Source organism: Raphanus sativus, chromosome 8 (genome assembly GCF_000801105.2).
Source record: "Raphanus sativus cultivar WK10039 chromosome 8, ASM80110v3, whole genome shotgun sequence".
Lineage (NCBI taxonomy): Eukaryota > Viridiplantae > Streptophyta > Magnoliopsida > Brassicales > Brassicaceae > Raphanus > Raphanus sativus.
Window position 1 is genome coordinate 8,946,830 of NC_079518.1, and position 19,624 is coordinate 8,966,453.

At 35.2% G+C, this 19,624-nt stretch overlaps 4 protein-coding genes, 1 long non-coding RNA gene and 1 pseudogene across 6 annotated transcripts; 2 read left to right on the forward strand and 4 right to left on the reverse strand.

Moving 5' to 3' along the window:
• Nucleotides 1–2,629: 2,629 nt before the first annotated feature.
• Nucleotides 2,630–4,091, reverse strand: LOC108819593 (ethylene-responsive transcription factor CRF4). Its single transcript, XM_018592649.2, has one exon. The coding sequence runs from the start codon at nt 3,812–3,814 to the stop codon at nt 2,846–2,848; it is 969 nt and encodes a 322-aa protein (XP_018448151.1). The 5' UTR covers nt 3,815–4,091; the 3' UTR covers nt 2,630–2,845.
• Nucleotides 4,092–7,247: 3,156 nt separating this feature from the next.
• On the reverse strand, nt 7,248–8,616 carry LOC108819176 (SUMO-conjugating enzyme UBC9). Its single transcript, XM_018592172.2, has 5 exons — nt 8,481–8,616; nt 8,318–8,400; nt 7,860–7,987; nt 7,656–7,760; nt 7,248–7,540 (listed from the first exon to the last, which is right to left on the reverse strand). The coding sequence occupies exons 2-5, from the start codon at nt 8,385–8,387 to the stop codon at nt 7,397–7,399; spliced, it is 447 nt and encodes a 148-aa protein (XP_018447674.1). The 5' UTR covers nt 8,388–8,400; nt 8,481–8,616; the 3' UTR covers nt 7,248–7,396.
• A 1,178-nt stretch (nt 8,617–9,794) lies between these two features.
• LOC108822102 (S-type anion channel SLAH2) lies at nt 9,795–12,443 on the reverse strand. Of its 2 annotated transcripts, XM_018595123.2 has the most exons (5): nt 12,126–12,260; nt 11,963–12,040; nt 10,910–11,680; nt 10,775–10,806; nt 9,795–10,616 (listed from the first exon to the last, which is right to left on the reverse strand). In XM_018595123.2, the coding sequence occupies exons 3-5, from the start codon at nt 11,603–11,605 to the stop codon at nt 10,244–10,246; spliced, it is 1,101 nt and encodes a 366-aa protein (XP_018450625.1). In that variant the 5' UTR covers nt 11,606–11,680; nt 11,963–12,040; nt 12,126–12,260; the 3' UTR covers nt 9,795–10,243. The 2 variants fall into 2 exon arrangements, with proteins under 2 accessions (XP_018450625.1, XP_018450624.2); XM_018595122.2 differs by having other exon boundaries at nt 11,963–12,443.
• Nucleotides 12,444–13,674: 1,231 nt separating this feature from the next.
• Nucleotides 13,675–15,037, forward strand: LOC108819912 (uncharacterized; annotated as a pseudogene).
• Nucleotides 15,038–15,042: 5 nt separating this feature from the next.
• Nucleotides 15,043–15,749, forward strand: LOC130494616 (uncharacterized). Its single transcript, XR_008937432.1, has 3 exons — nt 15,043–15,260; nt 15,341–15,409; nt 15,484–15,749. It is a non-coding gene; the product is annotated as an uncharacterized LOC130494616 (long non-coding RNA).
• Nucleotides 15,750–15,844: 95 nt separating this feature from the next.
• Nucleotides 15,845–17,742, reverse strand: LOC108820772 (uncharacterized). Its single transcript, XM_018593779.2, has 8 exons — nt 17,582–17,742; nt 17,371–17,492; nt 17,167–17,270; nt 16,797–17,085; nt 16,644–16,703; nt 16,477–16,551; nt 16,285–16,365; nt 15,845–16,207 (listed from the first exon to the last, which is right to left on the reverse strand). Exons 1-8 carry the CDS (start codon nt 17,646–17,648, stop codon nt 15,965–15,967), a joined length of 1,041 nt encoding a protein of 346 aa, XP_018449281.1. The 5' UTR covers nt 17,649–17,742; the 3' UTR covers nt 15,845–15,964.
• Between the last annotated feature and the right edge of the window lie 1,882 nt (nt 17,743–19,624).

The window sequence follows — 19,624 nt, forward strand, 5'->3', positions numbered from 1 at the left end:
GTTGTATACATTTAAAACTTTAAATATAATAAAAATAAATGTATTTATATATTGACGGATCAAAAGGATATTTGCTTCCCAAATTTTAATATTTGTGATTTGCTTCGATTTTAACGGATATTGAATTTTAGTATTTGCTTTGATTCGAGAGCTTACGGACATCCTGAATTTCGGATTGAATAGCAAAGAATAATGAATCGAATCAAATTTAATGGATAAAATATCCAGCCCTAATCATATATAACAATCAACCAAAACAAAAATGTGCCTCAGTCAACCTAAATGTTTGTGAAAAGATTTTTCCTTCTAGGTGGCTATTGGTCATTATCATACCTTCCGTGGAATTATCACATATTCTCCAAAAGAAAAGGATGAGGTAGACTTATGATTTCAATCAAAATAGTAACTTTTCATGTGTGATTGCTCAGGGAAAATATTTGCGTATGAGTTTGTGTGTACGGGTCAAAAGATATGTACCAACTGCGATCTCCCAACACTACATATTTCTGTCGAAATTTCAACAGTGGTACGGTCGCATCACTCAAACCAATCAAGCTCTGACATAGGCTCCCTCTAAGCTGGTGTGGTTCATGCACTATAAAATGCCTACTGCAAAACCTTCTAGGCCCATAAGGCTCCTCTGCGCCCAAGAGATCTAAAATTATGTTTCCAACTTTGAAACACATCCTCCTTTTTGAAGGGTAATTTCTGTAACCTATCGGAAAACAATCTAATTAGGTTCCCTCTGCAAAAAGACGTTTCCATGTTTCTCGATTTTTCACATTTAAATAAGTTTAATTTGCGCTCATAAATATATACAAATGGAATTTTAAACCTCTACAACTATGTATGTAGCATGAGTTCAAACATAATAATGATAACGGTATGTAAATCTGCAAATCAACATGTGGGTAGGGGCTTGGGATATTATTACACGAGTGCAACGTTTCATACTCAATTCATACCATTAATTAATACCTTGTAAACATTATTACAATATATGGTTCGGGACATAATTATTTGTCCTTTTTGCTTCTCTCATCTAATGTTCAGCATTTGTTATGATTTAGAGAGAGGTACGTGAAAATTAGAAAAGAAATTTAATATATAAAGGACATGAATCAGCTGTATATGTAAATGTTAACTTTTTAAACAATTGAAGGACAATGCTTAATCTCCTAGACTGATTACTGGAAGGAAAAAATGTGAAATTAATGCGGTGTATTCTAGTGCAAACGTAAAATATCAAACTAATGAAGCAGTTATAAAATGAGTTATTATTGGATTCAATCCCTAGGATTAACACGCATGTTCACTAACTAATAGTATTTTGTTATTTCATAGTTAATTTCTTTTTTTTAAACAGAATATTATCGAGTTATATTATGTTTTTTAAACAAAAAAAATAGAAGTTGCAAAAAATAATTAATATTTTAACTCAAACACCAAAACACTAAATCATAAACCCTAAAATTATAAACCTTTGGATAAATCCTATAACTTTGAATAAATCCTATATCTTAAATCAAAAATACTAAAAAGTAAATATTAAAAACATTAAATCTTTAATCCTAATCCCTAAAACCTTGGATAAAAATAAATAAAAAATAGAAGTAATTGCTAAAACAAAGTAAAATTCTAAATATTTTTAACGCCGTCGACAAAACACTAAACCCTAATTAATAAACACTAAATTTTTGTATAAAAACCCTATGATTAATGTTTTGTCCAAGAATTTTGGGGTTAGGATTTAGGGTTTATGATTTCCAAGATTGAGTGTTTTTTTATTTAGGTTTAGGATTTATCCAAAAGCTATTGGTTTACTCAATGATTTAAGGTTTAGTATTTTACTTACATCATTAAAAATATTTTTTTAAACTTTCTTTTGCGACACTATTACTTATTTTATTTTTAAAAATAATTATATAACTTGACAGTATTTTATTTTATTTTTAAAAGATATTAAATATAAAATAATAAAATACTATTAATTGGTGAACCCAAAAATAACCTTCAGAAAAGTATCAAATTTGAACTTTATATATTTATATGAATTGAACTTTAAGAAGTTTAAACAAATTCCATTGTTGAACGAAACTGAAATTTGTTAGATTCGATCAAATACTTGGTAATCTAGAATTGAAAGCCATTTTAGTGTGGATTCATAGTAAGTTAATAACTGACCATTATTCTACTTTCATTAAAGAAAAAAAATAAGAAACTAAAAAGCGATGGATTATTTGATTTGAATCAGTCAAAGACTCAAAGGTGATTTTAAAAGTCATATTTGGTTGAGCAAATATAGCAGTCAAAGATTTATTCTTAGAAATTTCATATTTGAAAAGGATAGTTTCCATTAATTTCTCCATAATGATTTGTTTCCATAGGGGCCAACATGAGAACACAAAACACTTATTGACATAGAAAATGCAAAAACAACACCGACTGACTGAGACTGGCTCAAAAGCCACTTGCTCCACCGGCCATGGCCGTGATTTGCGATTCCTCGTGTTGGAATCCATCGACAAAGAGAATTTCAGTTTCGCTTAGTAATTAAACTCTTTGATACAAAAAAAAAAACGCATAACAAAATTAAACACGTTCGTACAACAAATCATAAAACAACGGATTAAATAATTAGCTACTCATTCCAATATTTCTCCCAAAATTGTTATACATAGTGACAACCAACACTAAATTACATCTCAACAAAACCATTTAACGCTAAGAAACTCAACCAAATGTAGAATTATCAAAACTCAAAAACTTCGGACAAAATTTGACTCACACTGGCGATATTTGCAACCAATGTTTGCTTGTTTTTTTTTCTTCTTTTGTAAAAACATCACACAGCTAAAAGATCAGAAATCAAAGCTTCATCTAGATCATTTAACACTGATCCTATCTCCTTGATATCAGAATAATAGTTTTCTCCTCCTATGTTGTCATCAAAAAACATCAGGCCGTTGAAGAAATCCTTGTCCGATGATTCAATAGTAGACATGGTTTGATCGAAGATAGAGATGTCGGGCAATGATTCATTGAAATATTTGTCGAGAAATGGAATGTCCAATGGAAATGAATCATCGGTATTATCACTAGTATCTTCTCCAATAGGCCAACTTATTGGTTCCCTTTCAAGGAACTCTTGTTTAACCGGTTTGACCGGTTCATCCATTGGTTCGGAGATTTGGTAGTTGAGAACCGATGTCGGAGATGATAAATGATGAGAATCATCCATTGAGTCTGATGTCAAAGAAACTGATACGTTGCTCTCTGGTTCCGGTTCTGTTGGAACAGTGAAGTTGGTGAGAGCATCAGGGCCACGAAGCCTGATAGCTGCGTTGTCGTAGACCATGGCGGCTTCCTCGGCCGTTGAGAAAGTACCGAGCCAGATCCTCCGGCGTTGCTCAGGATCACGAATCTCCGCCGCGTATTTTCCCCACGGTCGCCGCCTCACGCCGCGGAACTTCCTCTGGTTTTGATCGGCGCCGGAAACAGAGACCTTCTGAACCGGAGGATCGACGGAGAGGCTTTTTCCGGCCAAGACTTCGCCGGAGGAGCTAGGTTCGACTCTGATCTCGTTGATCAGTCTCTTGACACGTCTTCTCGGGAGCAAAAACTCCTCGTCGTCGCTTGACGAATCAGTGGCATCACGGTCCATCACGCACACACGGACCAACCTCGCCATGTCACGACCAGTGCTGATCTTCTTCTTGCTCTCCGCTGGTAACTTTTTAGTGTACTTCTTGATCACTGTCTTGTGCTCCGTGTACTTCACTGGTCTTAACTCCATGTATTCATCCATAATCATCCCTCTGACCTAAAGATTTAGTGAAATCGGAGAGATTTGTAGAAAGAGAACGCAAAGAAGGGTCAGTAAATTTAAAGTGAAAAAGGTTTCAGAATTCACTGTTTCTTTAATCCTATTTTATAGGATCTTTTGGGGTGAGTATAAGTAAAATATAGAAATAAAATATTTTTGAAATTATTAGCTTTTATTTGATTGTTTCTTATTTTTGCTTGAAATATTTTCATTTCTGATTTAGTTGATATTGACATAAGGGCCGCCACATTCTTGTCAGTGAATATCATAATGACCCTGTGTAGTTGTCTAATTTTTCTTCCTTTGGATGACTACTTTTGTGCTAAGTGAGTGCGTGACTCACATTGTAAATCTCGGCGATAATATCAATTAACTCCAAATAATTTGGCTAGTTATTCTACTAGTTTAATATTTGTCTAAAATAATTATAGTATTTAAACTATAGTATTTAATATAGTTATGACATATCTAGCTTAAAAGAATTCTCTTTCAAATTAGTCTGTGAAACAATTTGTTAAATAATATTCAAAAAAGAAATACATCATACCAATAAGAACTGCAAATGTTTTATAAGTAAATAATAGTATATTTTTGAAAACTAATAAATAATTATATCATGAAAGATTAAAAGATTAGTAGTATATTGAGTCAATTTGTAATTTATGTAAGAAAATGTTTTTTTGTCAACTGTGTAATTTTTTTTTAAGCGTATAGAAAAATAAAAAGATATTTACTTTCTTTAATTTATCATGACTACGCTAGCCCTTTGACCGACATATTCAGCAAACTTCCTTTAGCTGTTCGTCCCATGCATTCATTTTCTTATGAACAACCTGTCACGTTCTATGTTTCCTAAAGTGATATTCAACAGTAAAAATACTATTTGAGTAAATGCTACTAGTACTTTTGATTCTTTTTTTAATTTTCCAAGTGAGTTGTATATGTTTAACAACGTCCACGGGCAAAAGGAAATCAATCTTCTTTCCTGGTAGAGAATTATTTGTTTCTGTTCTTACATAATTTACTTCCTCTATTGCCAAAATATTTTTATGAAAACGGTAACAAATTGTTTGAGTAAATCTTGTCATTTACAGTGAGTAACGGGCCTTGGCCAACAATTTCGAGTTTTTTTAAAAATGAAACAAATAACCGCCTACGACGAAAGGCATACACATATTAGATTTTGGCCCTCCTTGGCATCTCTACATCGTTTTAATCTTTTCAATCGTTAATTTTGTTTAGTAAGAAATTATATCGTCAATGAATGAGTAAACGTGATTATCGGCGTTATTGCATATGAGCGTTTTCATCCATAGTTTTGAACGAATGAATAATCCAAATAGTAATGAAAGAGACTTGGTTTAAATAAAATTAAGGACAAAGATTCATTTTAGAAAGGAGGGCCACCCTTAAAAATAACAAAACGTTGGAAGCTTTATCACCATTTGTTATATACTACTACTACAACTACATTATTATGTACGTTGATTTTGGTGCATAGCTTTAAACTAAGAGTTTATGAGCTCGAACTTTGATGGACAAATAAAGACTAGAGAAGATGACCGCTTGAGTAATTACTTCTCATAACCAAGTTTACGATAATATTAAAAATAGCGCGACGTGTGAGTATCGAGTTTTCCCAAATCAATGTATGTCTCGGAGCAGAAGTACATGGTCGCGACTCGTGAGTACTATATACTCAAGTTATTGTCGTGGACAGTCTTAGTTTACAAGCAAGAAATGTTGGTCTTAGACTCTTAAGTCTTAATTAAGTATTGATCTTCTTATACGTAGTTTAAGTCTCTATCCGTTTTATCTGGAATTGTTCAACAATTAAATCTGTCAAAAACATTTCGCCGAATGTTGTATGGATAATTGATTTTAACAAGTTTATTCCAACGAAATTTCATTGAAAAATTGATATTCAAAATTATATATATCATGGTAAAACGAAATCAAAATATGTAGTAACAAAGAGAAAATTTATGAATTTACAAAATTAATAAAATAGAGAATTGATTTTGAGTAGATTGCTATATGTACATATCTTCATTTTTTGGACAATTATTAAAACGTACATAGTGACAATAGACGTTTTGATTACAGTATATAGTTGAAAAGTAAGTCGTATTTATTGCAATATATTAAACTGGAAAGTCTTCGATTTGTACGTTTTCAACTTTCAACAATAAACGAAAATGAAACATGTTACCCCCTAAACCGGGCTGTCAAATGGAGGAGCCAAGTAACAGAAGAAAAATACTTTTTTCATCAATAAATTTAGCGTTACCCAACATTAGATCGTTAATGCCATTATTGAGTGGAGGCCACCGTGGTTACGATTCTCTGATTCATTAAAGACAAGACTGGAGATTGGTGATTTAAGACTGTATATACTGAGTTTACACTCAGGCTGCAGTTAAAGTTCTTTCTTCAGTTTTTTAATCACAATCTAATTGAATAATGAACGTTCACCATGCTCTCTTGGGCACGACCTCCCTCCCCCGAAATTAAAAAAAATATATCTTTTGCTGAGTTATGGAGATCGAACATAGATTTATAGATGGTCGGATCAGTGGCACGTGTAGTTGGAATTGTTATATACTACTTTATAAGTTTTCAGGCTTTTGCATGTTCGGATATTTAACAATAACCAAAGCCATCGGTCGTTACATTTTTAAAACAAATATGGCGATTACTTAATAAAATGGACAATGCTCGACGTGATCTGACTCACTGTTCTTGAAAACTGATATTTTTATTTATTTATATTTTCCGTGTTTTTTCTGCTACATGAAACACAGAAGCAGTGCGGTTGGTGGGTTGATAATAGCTTGACAAGTCTTGGTGGATTTAGATATGAACCATTTATTGAAAAAGTAATTCTTAAAATTGTGGATTTTTTTTCTGTAATTACTTTGAGATTTAAGTTTTCGAAATCAACGATGCATGTTCTTCAGTTGTAACATGCATCACTCCAATATGTATGGCAGTATGGGCGATGCATTGTTTACAATTTACAAACACAAAACATGAACAGTATACGGCTTTTATCACGGCTACATGTTCCTTCCTCGGAATTGCAAATTTGTGAAAGTAGTTTCTTGCTCGTAGAGTTAGATCTCAAGATTTATTATATCCCACCTTAACTTGCTGATGAAGCATATCCCATTAAATAATCGCCGCAACAGTTATAGAATCGCTGAGTCTCTTTAAGCGACTCTGAAATCACCAGTTTGGAATCGCGACGATAGAGTGCATCACCCGCCTTCTAGTGACAAAGATGAAGATAGATAAGGTTTTTTGAAGGCTTATAGGTGCCGTTAGCAACAAGTTACCGACGACTCGTAGGTCCATTTGGAAGAAACGAACGAGAAAGCTTTCAGTTTGGAAACAATAAATGAGTTAAGCTTTATCGGAATGTGATGAAAATGGAGATCGTATGATTTCTTACTGATTCTGTCCTTCACAATTTTTTTATAAGACGGACAGAGTTTCATTACATAGAAATAAAGAAGAGTTTTAATTATTAAAATTCATCCTCACGGACAGATAGATAATAACACAGCGTCAGCCCATGGCGTACTTTTGGGTCCAGGTCCGAGCAGTGGACTCGTACTTGGTCTTGTCTGTCTTGTACATGTGAGCTATCTCCGGAACCAAGGGATCATCCGGGTTTGGATCCGTTAACAGCGAACAGATCGATAGCAGCACCTGTTTGCATATCACACAGTCATACAAATAAATAACATTGATAACCCAACCCGACTATTACTTGCAGCTATAGCTGTTGTTTTATTGATTCCCAAATGAAAGAACAAAAGAAAACCTTGGAGATAGTAAGGGCAGGACTCCACTGCTCCTTCAAGATGTCGAGACAGATGCTCCCATTGCTGTTAATGTTTGGGTGGAACACCTTCGTCCTAAAAGCCACCTACGTTTCGTCACACAATAATGAAATCAAACAACATGCAATGCAAGAGATGATGATAAATGTGCAACAAGAAAAAGATTGAATTATTTAATGTATTACCTTAGGAGGTTTAAAGGGATAATCAGGAGGGAAATGAATGGTAACAAGAAAAACACCACCAGAGTAAGGGCTGTCGGATGGACCCATTATGGTAGCTTGCCAATGAAACATGTCTTCAGCTACAGGTCCTGTCCAAACAACAATCACCCAAAAGGCAAGGTAAGAAGCTTGTCAAGGAAGCCAAAGAAGATTTTTTTTTTTTTAAGATCTCATCCCAGAAAATCGCAATTGAAAACAGAACCCAAAAAAAAAAAGTTAAAAACTTTAGCCAACCCATGAAAATCAAAGACATGGGTAAATCATCCTCCAAGGATTAGATCTAAAGCTATATATAACAAGAGATCTATACCAAAACCGTAGTGAACAGAGCAGAGGAAGATCGATAGCGAAAGAGGACAATCATCAACAACAGCTAGAGCAACAAGATTTTGAAATGAAAAGTTAAAGAGAAAAGGCACCTGCGCTACAAGAAGTAGGAGGATCCTTCTGGAGATCCTTCAACTCTTTCAAAATCCGTTTCGATGCCATCTCCCGAAACCTCCTATATGATCCCAAAAGGTTCATCACAAACCCAGAAACGCTAATCAGACGTTACGATGGGGAGATTCAGAAAAATCATACCTTTCTGTCGAGCTTAGATTCTTCGGAATTAGGGATTTAGGAAGGGAAGAGAGGAAAGCTGGAATGGTGTCTGTCTATGGGTCGATAAATAGTGTCGACCAAATAACTTTTTTTTTTTAAATATCTTTTTAACTTTTTTTTGGGTGGGCCTAAGAGCATGTGCATTGCAGACTCTTAACACTAGATCTTAGTGTAATGAGCTATTTAATTAAATGAAAAAGGAAGGATATAATTAAGGGCTGTTGCTTAATTAAGCGTTGAAATTACGAAGCTTGTGGGACGCGTGGCGATAAAAGATAGGATGGATGTTTTTAGAGAAAAGAAAACTGTTTCTTTTTTCTTTGTCTCTTCGAGACGTGGATTCATCAGTGAATGAAAGATGAAAAGGAAATTGGTGGATGGAGGATGAATCTCATCAGTGGAGGATGAATCTCATCAGTGGTTTTGGTCGATGTCGGAGATTTATGGGTGGTTCTCGGTCGCTCTCCTTGTCGATTCGGTGTCTGTTCTCATGGATTTTCGCTGGCTCCTCGCGGTGGCGATCGTCGAAGAATCACGGTGGCTATCCTGGACAGATAAAATTTGTGGGTGTACCCGATGGTGAAAATCGGCGGTAGTGATTGCAATTGAAAGGTAAACTTCTTTTTTTTTAATTTCTCTGTCTTTGCATGTCTTTGATTTTAGTTATTTGTGTTCTTGTGTATTGTTTGATTCAATTTCAATATTTTTTTATAAATTTCTGTGTCTTTGCAAGAAGGAACCGAAGCAAGAAAGAACTTCAATCAACACTGGTTCAGAGGAGAGGAGAAGCTGCTCTGTTCACGTTATGTACCATGGAGATAAAGGTAAATCCAAAGTTCTCTTTGATCTTTTAGGTTGATTAATTAATTCGTGATTGATCTTCTAGGTTGAGTAATAAATGTTTAGGTTAGTTTATCGTTATGTTAGTAATAAATAGAACTTATGGTTGGAGTTTAGTGTTGTACTTACGGCATATAACAAAAACGCGGTTGGGTTCGTTTCATCTGCCGCCGATTGGTCTTTTCACGTTCTCGGTCGTTACGGCGAGTTGGCTTTGGATGACGTGTCATCTACGTCATTACCTTTGCTTTCAAGATTCCCGGTTTAGACATGCTAACCAGCCTAGTCCGGCCCGGAACTTGCTAAATTACAACCCATAGATGATAACATTTTCATTTTTATTTTTATTATTTTTTGATGATAAGATATTTGCTTTTTAATGAAATCTAATTGACCAAGAACATTGCTCAGAGAGGCTTGAAGATGCTTACGTTTTAAGTACACCATTCCAAATAAATTATAATATACTTCAAGTTCAAGGTATGAAGATACAAAGATATGCAAATGAGGGATGTAAACTAATAAAAATACAAATGACAAGAAGAATATAACGAGCATTGACTTTTCTACCTCTCATGATGACATTCCACTTCGATGGAAGTTGTCTTTCTGATCGGTAGTACAAGGATACAACTGCTCATGAGTTACGAGCCATCTGATCATAGAGTTTCTTTGCAAGTCGGCCAGTAGAATCAAGCAAGGCACTGACTTTGTTGTACTTTGTCAGACCTTGTGCCTTTCTATACTTTAGTCAGAGACATGGGAAAGAGTGAAACTCCCCAGGACCCTAGCCTAAGTCTGACGAAGCCGCAACCGTGTGTGACTTGCACCATTGTTTTTATTTTTATCAATTGCTTATACTTCGTTTTGTTTCATACCTCTACGCTGAATACTTTGGCTAACTAAACCGTGTGACACACTGCATTTGATAAAGGGGGAGCTTCTATATCTATTCGAGTATCTTCCGGGTCCAAAACCTTGACACCTCTCGTACTATTTCCCAAACTTCCATTTGTGAGCTGTTTCAACCATTTCTTCTGTTTCGGTTGCTCTGCACTAATTGCAATGGTGAAGTCATTGGGGAAGAGATCACGTTTGACAAAAGCATGCACCACAGTCAATACCAGGACACCTATCACCGTCAGAGTTGCTGCTCCTGACAGCACAACTGCCAGTATTTGAGTTGCTAATCCGGTGACTTCCCCTGAGTATTTTATCGTCGCAGTGGCCACCGCCGTCATAGGAAACGTGTAAGCCCACCAAGCTAGAGAGAATCTGACATTTAACAACAATGATCTCAGGTAACATATAATTTATAGTCCCATGTAAACTACTAGACATGGTCGGATAGAGTTTAACCAGGTAGTTGACCGAAATAACATATAATATATTTGATCTCAATAGTATGATAATCAGTTAGAGGAATAGCTTACTTGAATCCTCGGAAAAAGTTAATCCGAACAACCTGAAACAAGAACCACAACACGTCAAGTAATGCACATTCTTGTGTCTCAAGCTACTATGTTTGTGTCGCAAGCTACTACGTAAATAAAGAAAAGAAAAATTACCAGGGAGAAGTATAGGAACAAGGAGATGAAGTAAGCGATGCGGGAGCCAATACCGAAAGAGGCAGATATCGTGGTCCAAGCCATGGAAGCTACAGCAGGTGCAGCCACAAAGAGGAAGAAGACAGGGTGAAGCTCTTTAGGTAAGGTTTCGTTTGTGGGAAGTCTCTGATAGAGAGTCACAAACAAGACCAAATAATAAGCCAACCCGACGGAAAAGAAGAACATGGGTCCTTCTTTCAACCCCAGCGATGCTCCGAGAAGTGCTCCGGCGAAGTTACCGACGATGGAAAGGTGGTTTGTAGGGTTAGCAACTTTGGAGAGGCGTCGTTGTCCACCAGACATCCACTGTCCGTAAATCTTCATCTCAAGAAGCAAGATCGGAGCCATGAAGAAGTACCAGAGTATAGAGGGGAGACTCGAGGTGATGGAATGTGGGATACCAAGTGCTAGGAAGAGGACTGATATGAGAGGTGCGAAGAAGAAGTTGACTCGGATGGGATGCTTGAACTCGCGGCGGACAGCCTCGAAGAAGAAGATGGTTTTGAAGAGGTAAGTAATGGAGAAGGAGAGGAGGATGACGAGTGAGATCCACCAAAGAACGTGGTTGACCACTTGCGTGACGTTCAAGAACTTCTCGGCCTTTGTGGTTGCTAGGGTCTTCCACATGATGGCTTGACTGCTTACTCCAACACACATCCCGAAGGTTGTTACTGGAAACCGAAGTAGAAATGGCCATGTTTTGTCCTCAGGCAACACTATCTTCTCTATCTCCTGTTCTTCCACCAATATAAAACATCATAAAGTGAAGTAACAAAAACAAAAAATACCTACGAAAAATTGGTGTATTGGATAAAAGTCTTAGATCACCTAGTACAAGTCTAACGGGTCATATATTCGATTTTCGTTGAGAGAGGCTGAGAGTTAATTTAACATGGTTTGGATATCGGTTTTAAGAAAATATACCAGCCTTCATATCCATAACCTACTATTTATTTTAAAAATGCAAAAAAAAAAATCAAGAACAAGCACAAAAGAAAGAAAAAAGAATGATACCTTAAGAGTTTCAAGTTCAGGGCCTTGAAGAGCCTCTAAGAATCTCTCAGCGGTTAGAGACTCAGTGATCTCTTTATCCTGCAAAGAAATGTCAATGGGTTTTCCACGTAGATTCGATATCTGACGTTCGAGATTCCCTGACATGGTCCTGAATAGGTCATACCTCTTGTCCTTGGAGTTTCTAAAAGCTTCATGGTCATGAAACATGGAACCTCGAGGCATAGACATAGACTTGGAGTGAAACGCTATCTTCCTAGCCCCGATTCGTTTCTCTAATCTTAAAAACTCTCCAGAAGTCGACTGACGTTGGTTTTCCACGAGATCTAGGATCGCCGGAGAAGCTGAAGGACTATCTGATCTTGGACTCTTCATCGTTTTCTCTGATTTAGTAAGATTTGGAACTACACCTATAAATATTCAATTACCATATATAAACCAAATCAAAAACGTCACATTCAAAGATTCTTAATACTCTTGTATCTATCATATATATATATATATATATATATATATATATATATATATATATATATATATAATATATATATTACCACATATACTTACAGAAAATGAAGAGAAAGTGATGGAAACAGATGTAGATATTGATCATTTATAAAGATAGAGGAGTGATTAGGTGTGGCAAGTGGCTGCCAAATATGTGAATTCAAATAAGTCCCACCGAAAGACTACGAGAATAAAATTAGTTATTGTACCAAATTAAACAAACTAAAAGTAAAAAACACGAGAATGTACTGTAAGTCTGATTTGATAGAGCGCGCTGTTCAGATAATTTAGAGCTGTCTAAAGAGAAAAAAAGTTTTATGTCTTTCTACTTTTGTTTCTATTCAAGCAGTTTAGCGTAATTGTATTGTTCTACATTCACTTCTATAATTGTTTTATTTGTTCTGTCCAACTAAACAGATCTCACCAAGCGGTGATCTTTGGTCTGTTATTTTTCCCACGCTATTGCTAAAAGAACCTTTAAACATTATATGAAGCAGTACAGGAAACAATCGAGTAAAATAAGCAAGTAACTAGGTTATTAAATTGAAAAGAAATAAGCATTAGAGAATGTTCCTTGGACTCACAGGTCAGACAGTCAAAAAATGAATGCTGCTTTCCTTTCCAGTCTAGCTCGGCCGCGTGTGTATATTTCATAATATTCGTACGTTCCGTCAATGAAGTCAAATATACTATTTCATGATCACTAGCTAGACGTTGACGATTTGTATTTAAATGGTCCTCTCTTTCTCACCATTAAAACTTATTTAATTCTATAAATTACTTTTCAATACATGTAAACTTGTTGAAATGTTACTTTGGCAATTATACAAAAAGTAACTTTCGCCAATTAGACAAAAATGTTACTTCGCCAATTATTTTCTTAATTTTTTGAGTAACTGTATTTGTACCAAAAGCTTAAGAAAAATCAGCAAATAAAACATTCTTAAACCATAAAAATTTGTCCTAAATTTAAAATTGTAACCATTTATTTACAAACATTTTAATTACAATTATGGATCACTATTGTAATCTAGTCTCTTTTTTTTCTTTCTCAAAATGGATCACTATTTAAATTTAAACATTGCGGTCAATAAATTGTTTTTATAGTTTTCCGATTTTTCATTAGAAACTTTCCAAATGGTTGATTTTCCCGGCAAAGGGTAACGAGCGAGCAAAAGAGTTAATGCAAGCATTTCTATAGATAGAAGATGATCGTCCCACATCCATCAGAACCTATCTGTATTCTCCCTCGTCCACCAAACTCTTACTTACCCAAAAAAGAATCCTCTACTACATTAGGTTATTTGAGAAGAAAAACAAAAACAGACCACGTTCTTATCAAGGAATGCTTTTGCGTTTAAATCGAAGATTTGTTTGGCAGAAATTGAGCAGAAGAGCGTATTGTTTTCAGAGTTAGGAGTTGGTGTTGGGCTAGGACTTGGACCAGCGTCGGGTCAAGGTTTGGGTAAATGGGCAAACGGCTCAGTTTCTGCAGCTTACCGGAGAAAAGATCGAGCAAGAGTTGTTGATGGACGAGAGTGTAGTGTCACTTTTGACGAGTTTCCTTAAAAGAACATTAACATTGCTTGTCTTAGAACTTAGAAGAAATTTTGGTACTAAATTGTGAAGCTGTTGATATTGCAGTGAGAAAACTCGGCATTTATTGACAAGTGCATCTTATTTTCAGCTAAAGCAGTTCGAAATCTCAAAACACACACGTAATCTTGCAACTGCGAGTAAGGCTATTCTACTGTCTGGACTTGCAGGTAAACATCTCTCATCCTTTTGTGTTCAACCTCAGTCTCCTTGATCATTCCCAAGTTTTTGTGTAATCCTTCTTTTGCAGAATTTAATCAGCAAATGCTAGCAAAACCATTGGCTCATAACTTTGAACCAAAGCTGTTGCTATTAGATGTAACAGACTTCTCTGTTAAGGTGATAACTATTGCATATATATATTTTTAGTATTTGCCATAAAAAGAGTAGCACGTAAGCTTTTGTCTTTCTCACTCTTCGATACAGTACAGATACAGAGAAGTCTGTTACTAAAGAGTGAGTCTAAATCTGAGACAAGTGTTTCAGAAAGAATGAATGTCCCCTCCCTCAAAAAGCACATGTAAATGTAAAACTAAAACATACTATTCAACATTCATATCTCAATGTGTTTTCCTTACCATAAGGTTTGATTTTGTAGGAGGCGGCTCCTGATAATGAATTTGAGAAGCGCATAAGACCAGAGGAATCCTCCTCTTTGGACCACCTGGTCAGGAAAAACTATGATGGCAAAAGCCATTGCAAACAAAGCTGGAGCTAGTTTCATAAATGTGTCCATGTCCACAATCACTTCAAAATGGTTTGGAGATGATGAGAAGAATATGAGAGCTGTGTTCACCTTAGCAGCCAAAGTGTCTCCAACTATTATATTTGTGGATGAAGTTGACAGCATGCTGGGGCAGAGGACAATAGGTGGAGAGCATGAAGCTATGAGGAAGATTAAAAATGAGTTCATGACACATTGGAACGGGTCGGCTTATGTGGAGTTTAGGTGATCGTATTCTTGTTCTTGCAGCAACAAATAGACTACGTACTCCTTTCACTTGAAACCATGAGGTTGAGGTGTACTAATTCCAGCTTCTGTTTTTGTTTTGTTGGGAGATAGAATGGTTGGTCTTCCACAGGTTGAGAGCAGAAAGAAGATCTTGAGAACCTTATTGTCAAAAGAGAGAAGACAGAGAATCTTGACTTCCACGAGCTTGCACAAATGACAGATGGATATATTGGAAGTGATCTCAAGGTTTGACACTATTCTCATCAAGCTTTACTAACACCAGAATCTTCTCTTTATGGACTCATTACTGAACGTTATACAAACAGAACTTTTGCACAACAGCTGCACATCGACCCATGAGGGAGCTGATAAAGCATGAGTGCTTGAAAGACCAGGTGAGAACTTTCCCTTTTGTCTCCACTCTCTCCCTCACTCTAGCAGTTGAATGAATTTTTCTCATAAAACGCAGGAGGGGAAGAAGAAGAGGAAGCAGAGAAGACTAGTGAAGAGGGATCTGAAGCAAAAGAAGCAACAGAGGAGAGAGTCATAACATTGAGAGCTTTGAGCATGGAAGACATAAGAATAGCTAAAAGCCAGCAGGCAACTTAGTTGTGTTTGCTGATCTTGTCCCAACAAAACTAACTGATTTGCATTTGCAGGTTACTGTTGTGTTTGCTGACCTTGTCCCAACAAAACTAACTGATTTGAAAAAAAAAAAAAAAACTAACTGATTTGAATTTGCAGGTTGCTCCAGGAAGAAGGAACAGCTTTCTTACTTCCTCTAATACACTAATCTACTCATATTTACATCTTCAGCAAAAGTTTTCATCTATATGAATCTGATACTTTTACTTATTAGTATTGTCAAATGAAACATTACTTCCAGAGACTTTATAAGCTTAATTGTTTATGTCTTGCCAAGGGGAGGCATTGTAAGTCTTTTACAAAGATTAGGTTCCTGCAACATCTTCCAGGCTATTTGGAAGAGAGACATCTTGGACGAGGATGTTACTCTCATTATCTATCATGTAAGACACGTCTAGTCCTTCCAGAATCAAATGATAAACGATGCTGTCTGCATCTGATGTGTCTTGTGGCTTGTTCCGTTGCGACATCGATCGTATGTCCCATGACAGGACCTGCGAAATCAAGCTCTTGAACTCATCCGCTGAACCATACAGAGACTTCTTTTCCTGCACAGGCAAAGCAAATGTTTTTTTTTGTCAAGTGGAAAATGAATAAGAGATGGTCAGGTCAGGTCAAGACTTACAATCAGTTTCCAGCAGGTGGTGATGGAGGAAGAGAAGGTGTCTGAAAAACTCACAGAAGCCACAGCCAATAAGCAGTCCTCCTGAAATACATTTTCAGTTAATCTCAATCTTACGCTCTTAAAGTCTCACCAGTGTTCAGTAACTTGGATGACAACAAGCTAAGAAAAGCCAACACATTTTAATATTCATACCTGTACCCAGTTTGGAACTGAAGCTCCTTGAATGCTGTCTGAGTATGGTAAATAAGGCTTGATGTCAAGCACAGGCTGTCCAAAAACGTTAATACAATCAATGAACTGGTCAAGCATCTGATCAGGAACAAAAACAATCTTAACATGAAAAGAGAAAGGAGAATTACAGTCCCATCCACCAGATCAACACCAGAGAGCAGAACCTTATTATTTTGGATTTCCTCTACCTATAAATAAGCTATACCATTAAGTACTTTTGATAAAAATACATTCAACTTCTCTCTTAACCACAGGAGAGATGTGTTAGTGTTTAGAGAAACCTTAGCAACGGTGAGACCAATGGGACAAGGTCGATGAGGAGACCGAGTAGCAAAGACTCCCTTTCGCTCCCCGTTAAGCCTTGGCACTCTCACCTTTGCCTTGAGCTTAGACTGAGATGGCTTCCTCCATAGCTTCTCAATATCAGTGTTGAGATGAAAAACGTATAGTATCCAGCAGTGTGAATACTCTCCGAGACCTTCAAGAGATGCAGGAGGAACCAAAGCTGGATCAAATTTCAGACAAGCTCTCGCAAGAGAAACAAGCAACGGCTGCCTCGGTGTCCCGTTCCTGTCAAAACAAACCGAAGAAGTCTCATGAAAAGCCAATAATCTTTTATAATAACATAGCAAAATAGTATCAGTAGTGTACCTTGTGGAGAAGCAAGACTGTATAGTGCCAATAGGCCGCATTGGGTATATAGTGTTGTTGTGCAAGTCACGTGACTCAGAATGTGCTAAAGCTTCCCGTAATGCCTACAGAGTTAACAAGAATACATACAATTCACTTTCATCTTTATAAAACTCAACTTCAATGACCATTGTATCAATTTTGAAGTTATAGAAGAAGACAGACCTGTTGAGCCTTGACACGGCCTCTTCTCTCAGAAGCACTTTTCTCAGTGGCTGATCCCAAAGACTTGTCAAGTTCGTTAAGCCTATGCTCCAGATCTTCTCTTTCTCTCTTCCATCTATACACTTCGCAACAACCATCTCATCTCAACGCAAGAGTTTCATGACATGAATGAGAAAAAAGTTATAGCAAAGAGTGTAGAGAAAGAGATTACGCGAGACGGTGGCGGATACAGATACTAAGGTGAGTGTAAAGGCTAAAGCTGCCGTGGTATAACTCATGGATTTGAACGGTGCTTCTGTTGCCGGGGAGTATTAGGAACGTCACGGCGGCGGCGGGAATTGTTTGGAAGAGAACTGCGTTCTTCACTAATAAGGCCTATCTAATTATTTTATTCTTATTACGCCCACATTAACGTTTGGGTTTAGTACGGCCCACAATTAAAAGCCCAGCTAAAATTTCTGATTTTGCTTTCTTTTTTTTTTTCTGTTCTTTACGTGTTTAATTTTTCTTTTATGATTGGTTTCACTAACGTTTATATGTACCTAGTCAATTTTATCTCTTGTTATGATTTTAAAAATGTTCTATTCATGTAGAAGAAGGTTTGGAGTAGTTTGTATCAAATACCCATATGAATTACTGAGAGGGCAAATCTCTTTAAAAAATTTAGCTGGCCTTTTAATAAGTGGGGTGAGGTTTTCGAAAAGTATAAGAATCTTTTGTAAAAATTTATTTTTGAAAATATTTCTTTAATGAAAATAAATATGATTAATGGTACCAATAATATGGTTAAAATAAAACTTGCCAACTTTAAAACAAGTTTTTTTGCCAAAAACACAAAGAGTAAAATGAACTAAATAGATTTTATTAAAGATATAAAATAATATTATATCTTTACTTATATATATATATATATATATATATATTTACATAATAGTAATATTTTTTTTAAAAGATTTCAATTCGGATATTTTTGAAAAATACTTTTTGAATCTTTTTAATACATGTTTTATTATTTATAAAAGTTTTGTAATTTTTATTAATTTTGATCAATATGAGAGATTGTAATGTAAATACAAAAAAGAGCAATATAAAACTTTACCAACTATAAAAAGCTACTTTCAAATCTCAAATTCACCAATTTTTAGTCTTAAAATGCTCTTGGAGATGTTCTAAGTTCAGGCCAAACTTGAAGCTTCTTATGTTGAGGTCCCACTCTTAACCAATAGTTTTTGTCTTAGGATTCTTTATTTTGAGAAACTATCAAAGGGAGAACAGCCACACAATAACAAATCAAATGTCATCTAGCAAACAAAAAAAAGAGAGACATAATCAACTTTATTAAATAACAAGAAAGAAAGGAAAAGCTACTTCCAGAGCAACTACGCGCTTCTTGTCGGCCTACACGTTTTATTTTCATCATTTAAATGTAACCAATAAATTTGAAAAAAAACTAACTAACTAACTAACTAACTAATAAACTTGTCTCTTGTTATATTGTAACAAATAAGATTTGTTTGATATGAAAAATTGGTTTGGCATAGTTGTATTGTATTAATTAGATACAATAAAATAATAGTATGTGGAATCATTTTTTATATACGCCTAGCGGCCTAGGTATTAGCTAAAAGGAGAAATTAATTAGAGCTAGTTATGTGTGTCTAATTAATTAGTGAAGAAATATAATTTTTGGTGAACAATAAAGATGGATAAATGAAAAATATTTTTTAATAATACACTATAGTTATAAAATTAAAGTGAATTTTGAAATATTTTTATTAATATATAATCTATTATTAAAATAGGAGTACATATATAAAATGTCTCTAAATTTTCTAATTTATTTACACTTCCATGCCACTGAATGATTAATAAATTACATATTTTAATGCTTTGTTTTTTTCCATTTAATTTAATGTATTTTCTTAAATTAAATTTGAATTAAATACGTTTCAATTCATTTCTCCATTAAATCAATATCAAAAACATTTATTTTTATCAGCGTAAAAAAATATATTTATTTTTATCGTCCAAACAATTCATGAAAATTATAACTTCAACTATTCGTTTAACTTATACATGTATATACAATCTGTATTATACATTTTCTTTAATAAAATCCATCAAGATGCACCTGTATAAAAAATAGTGGAGCTAAATAATATAAGCAACATATAAAATATATTGATTGTATATTATTATAACCTAAAATCGTGATATATATACATATATATACATATTTTTTCTTTATGCATAA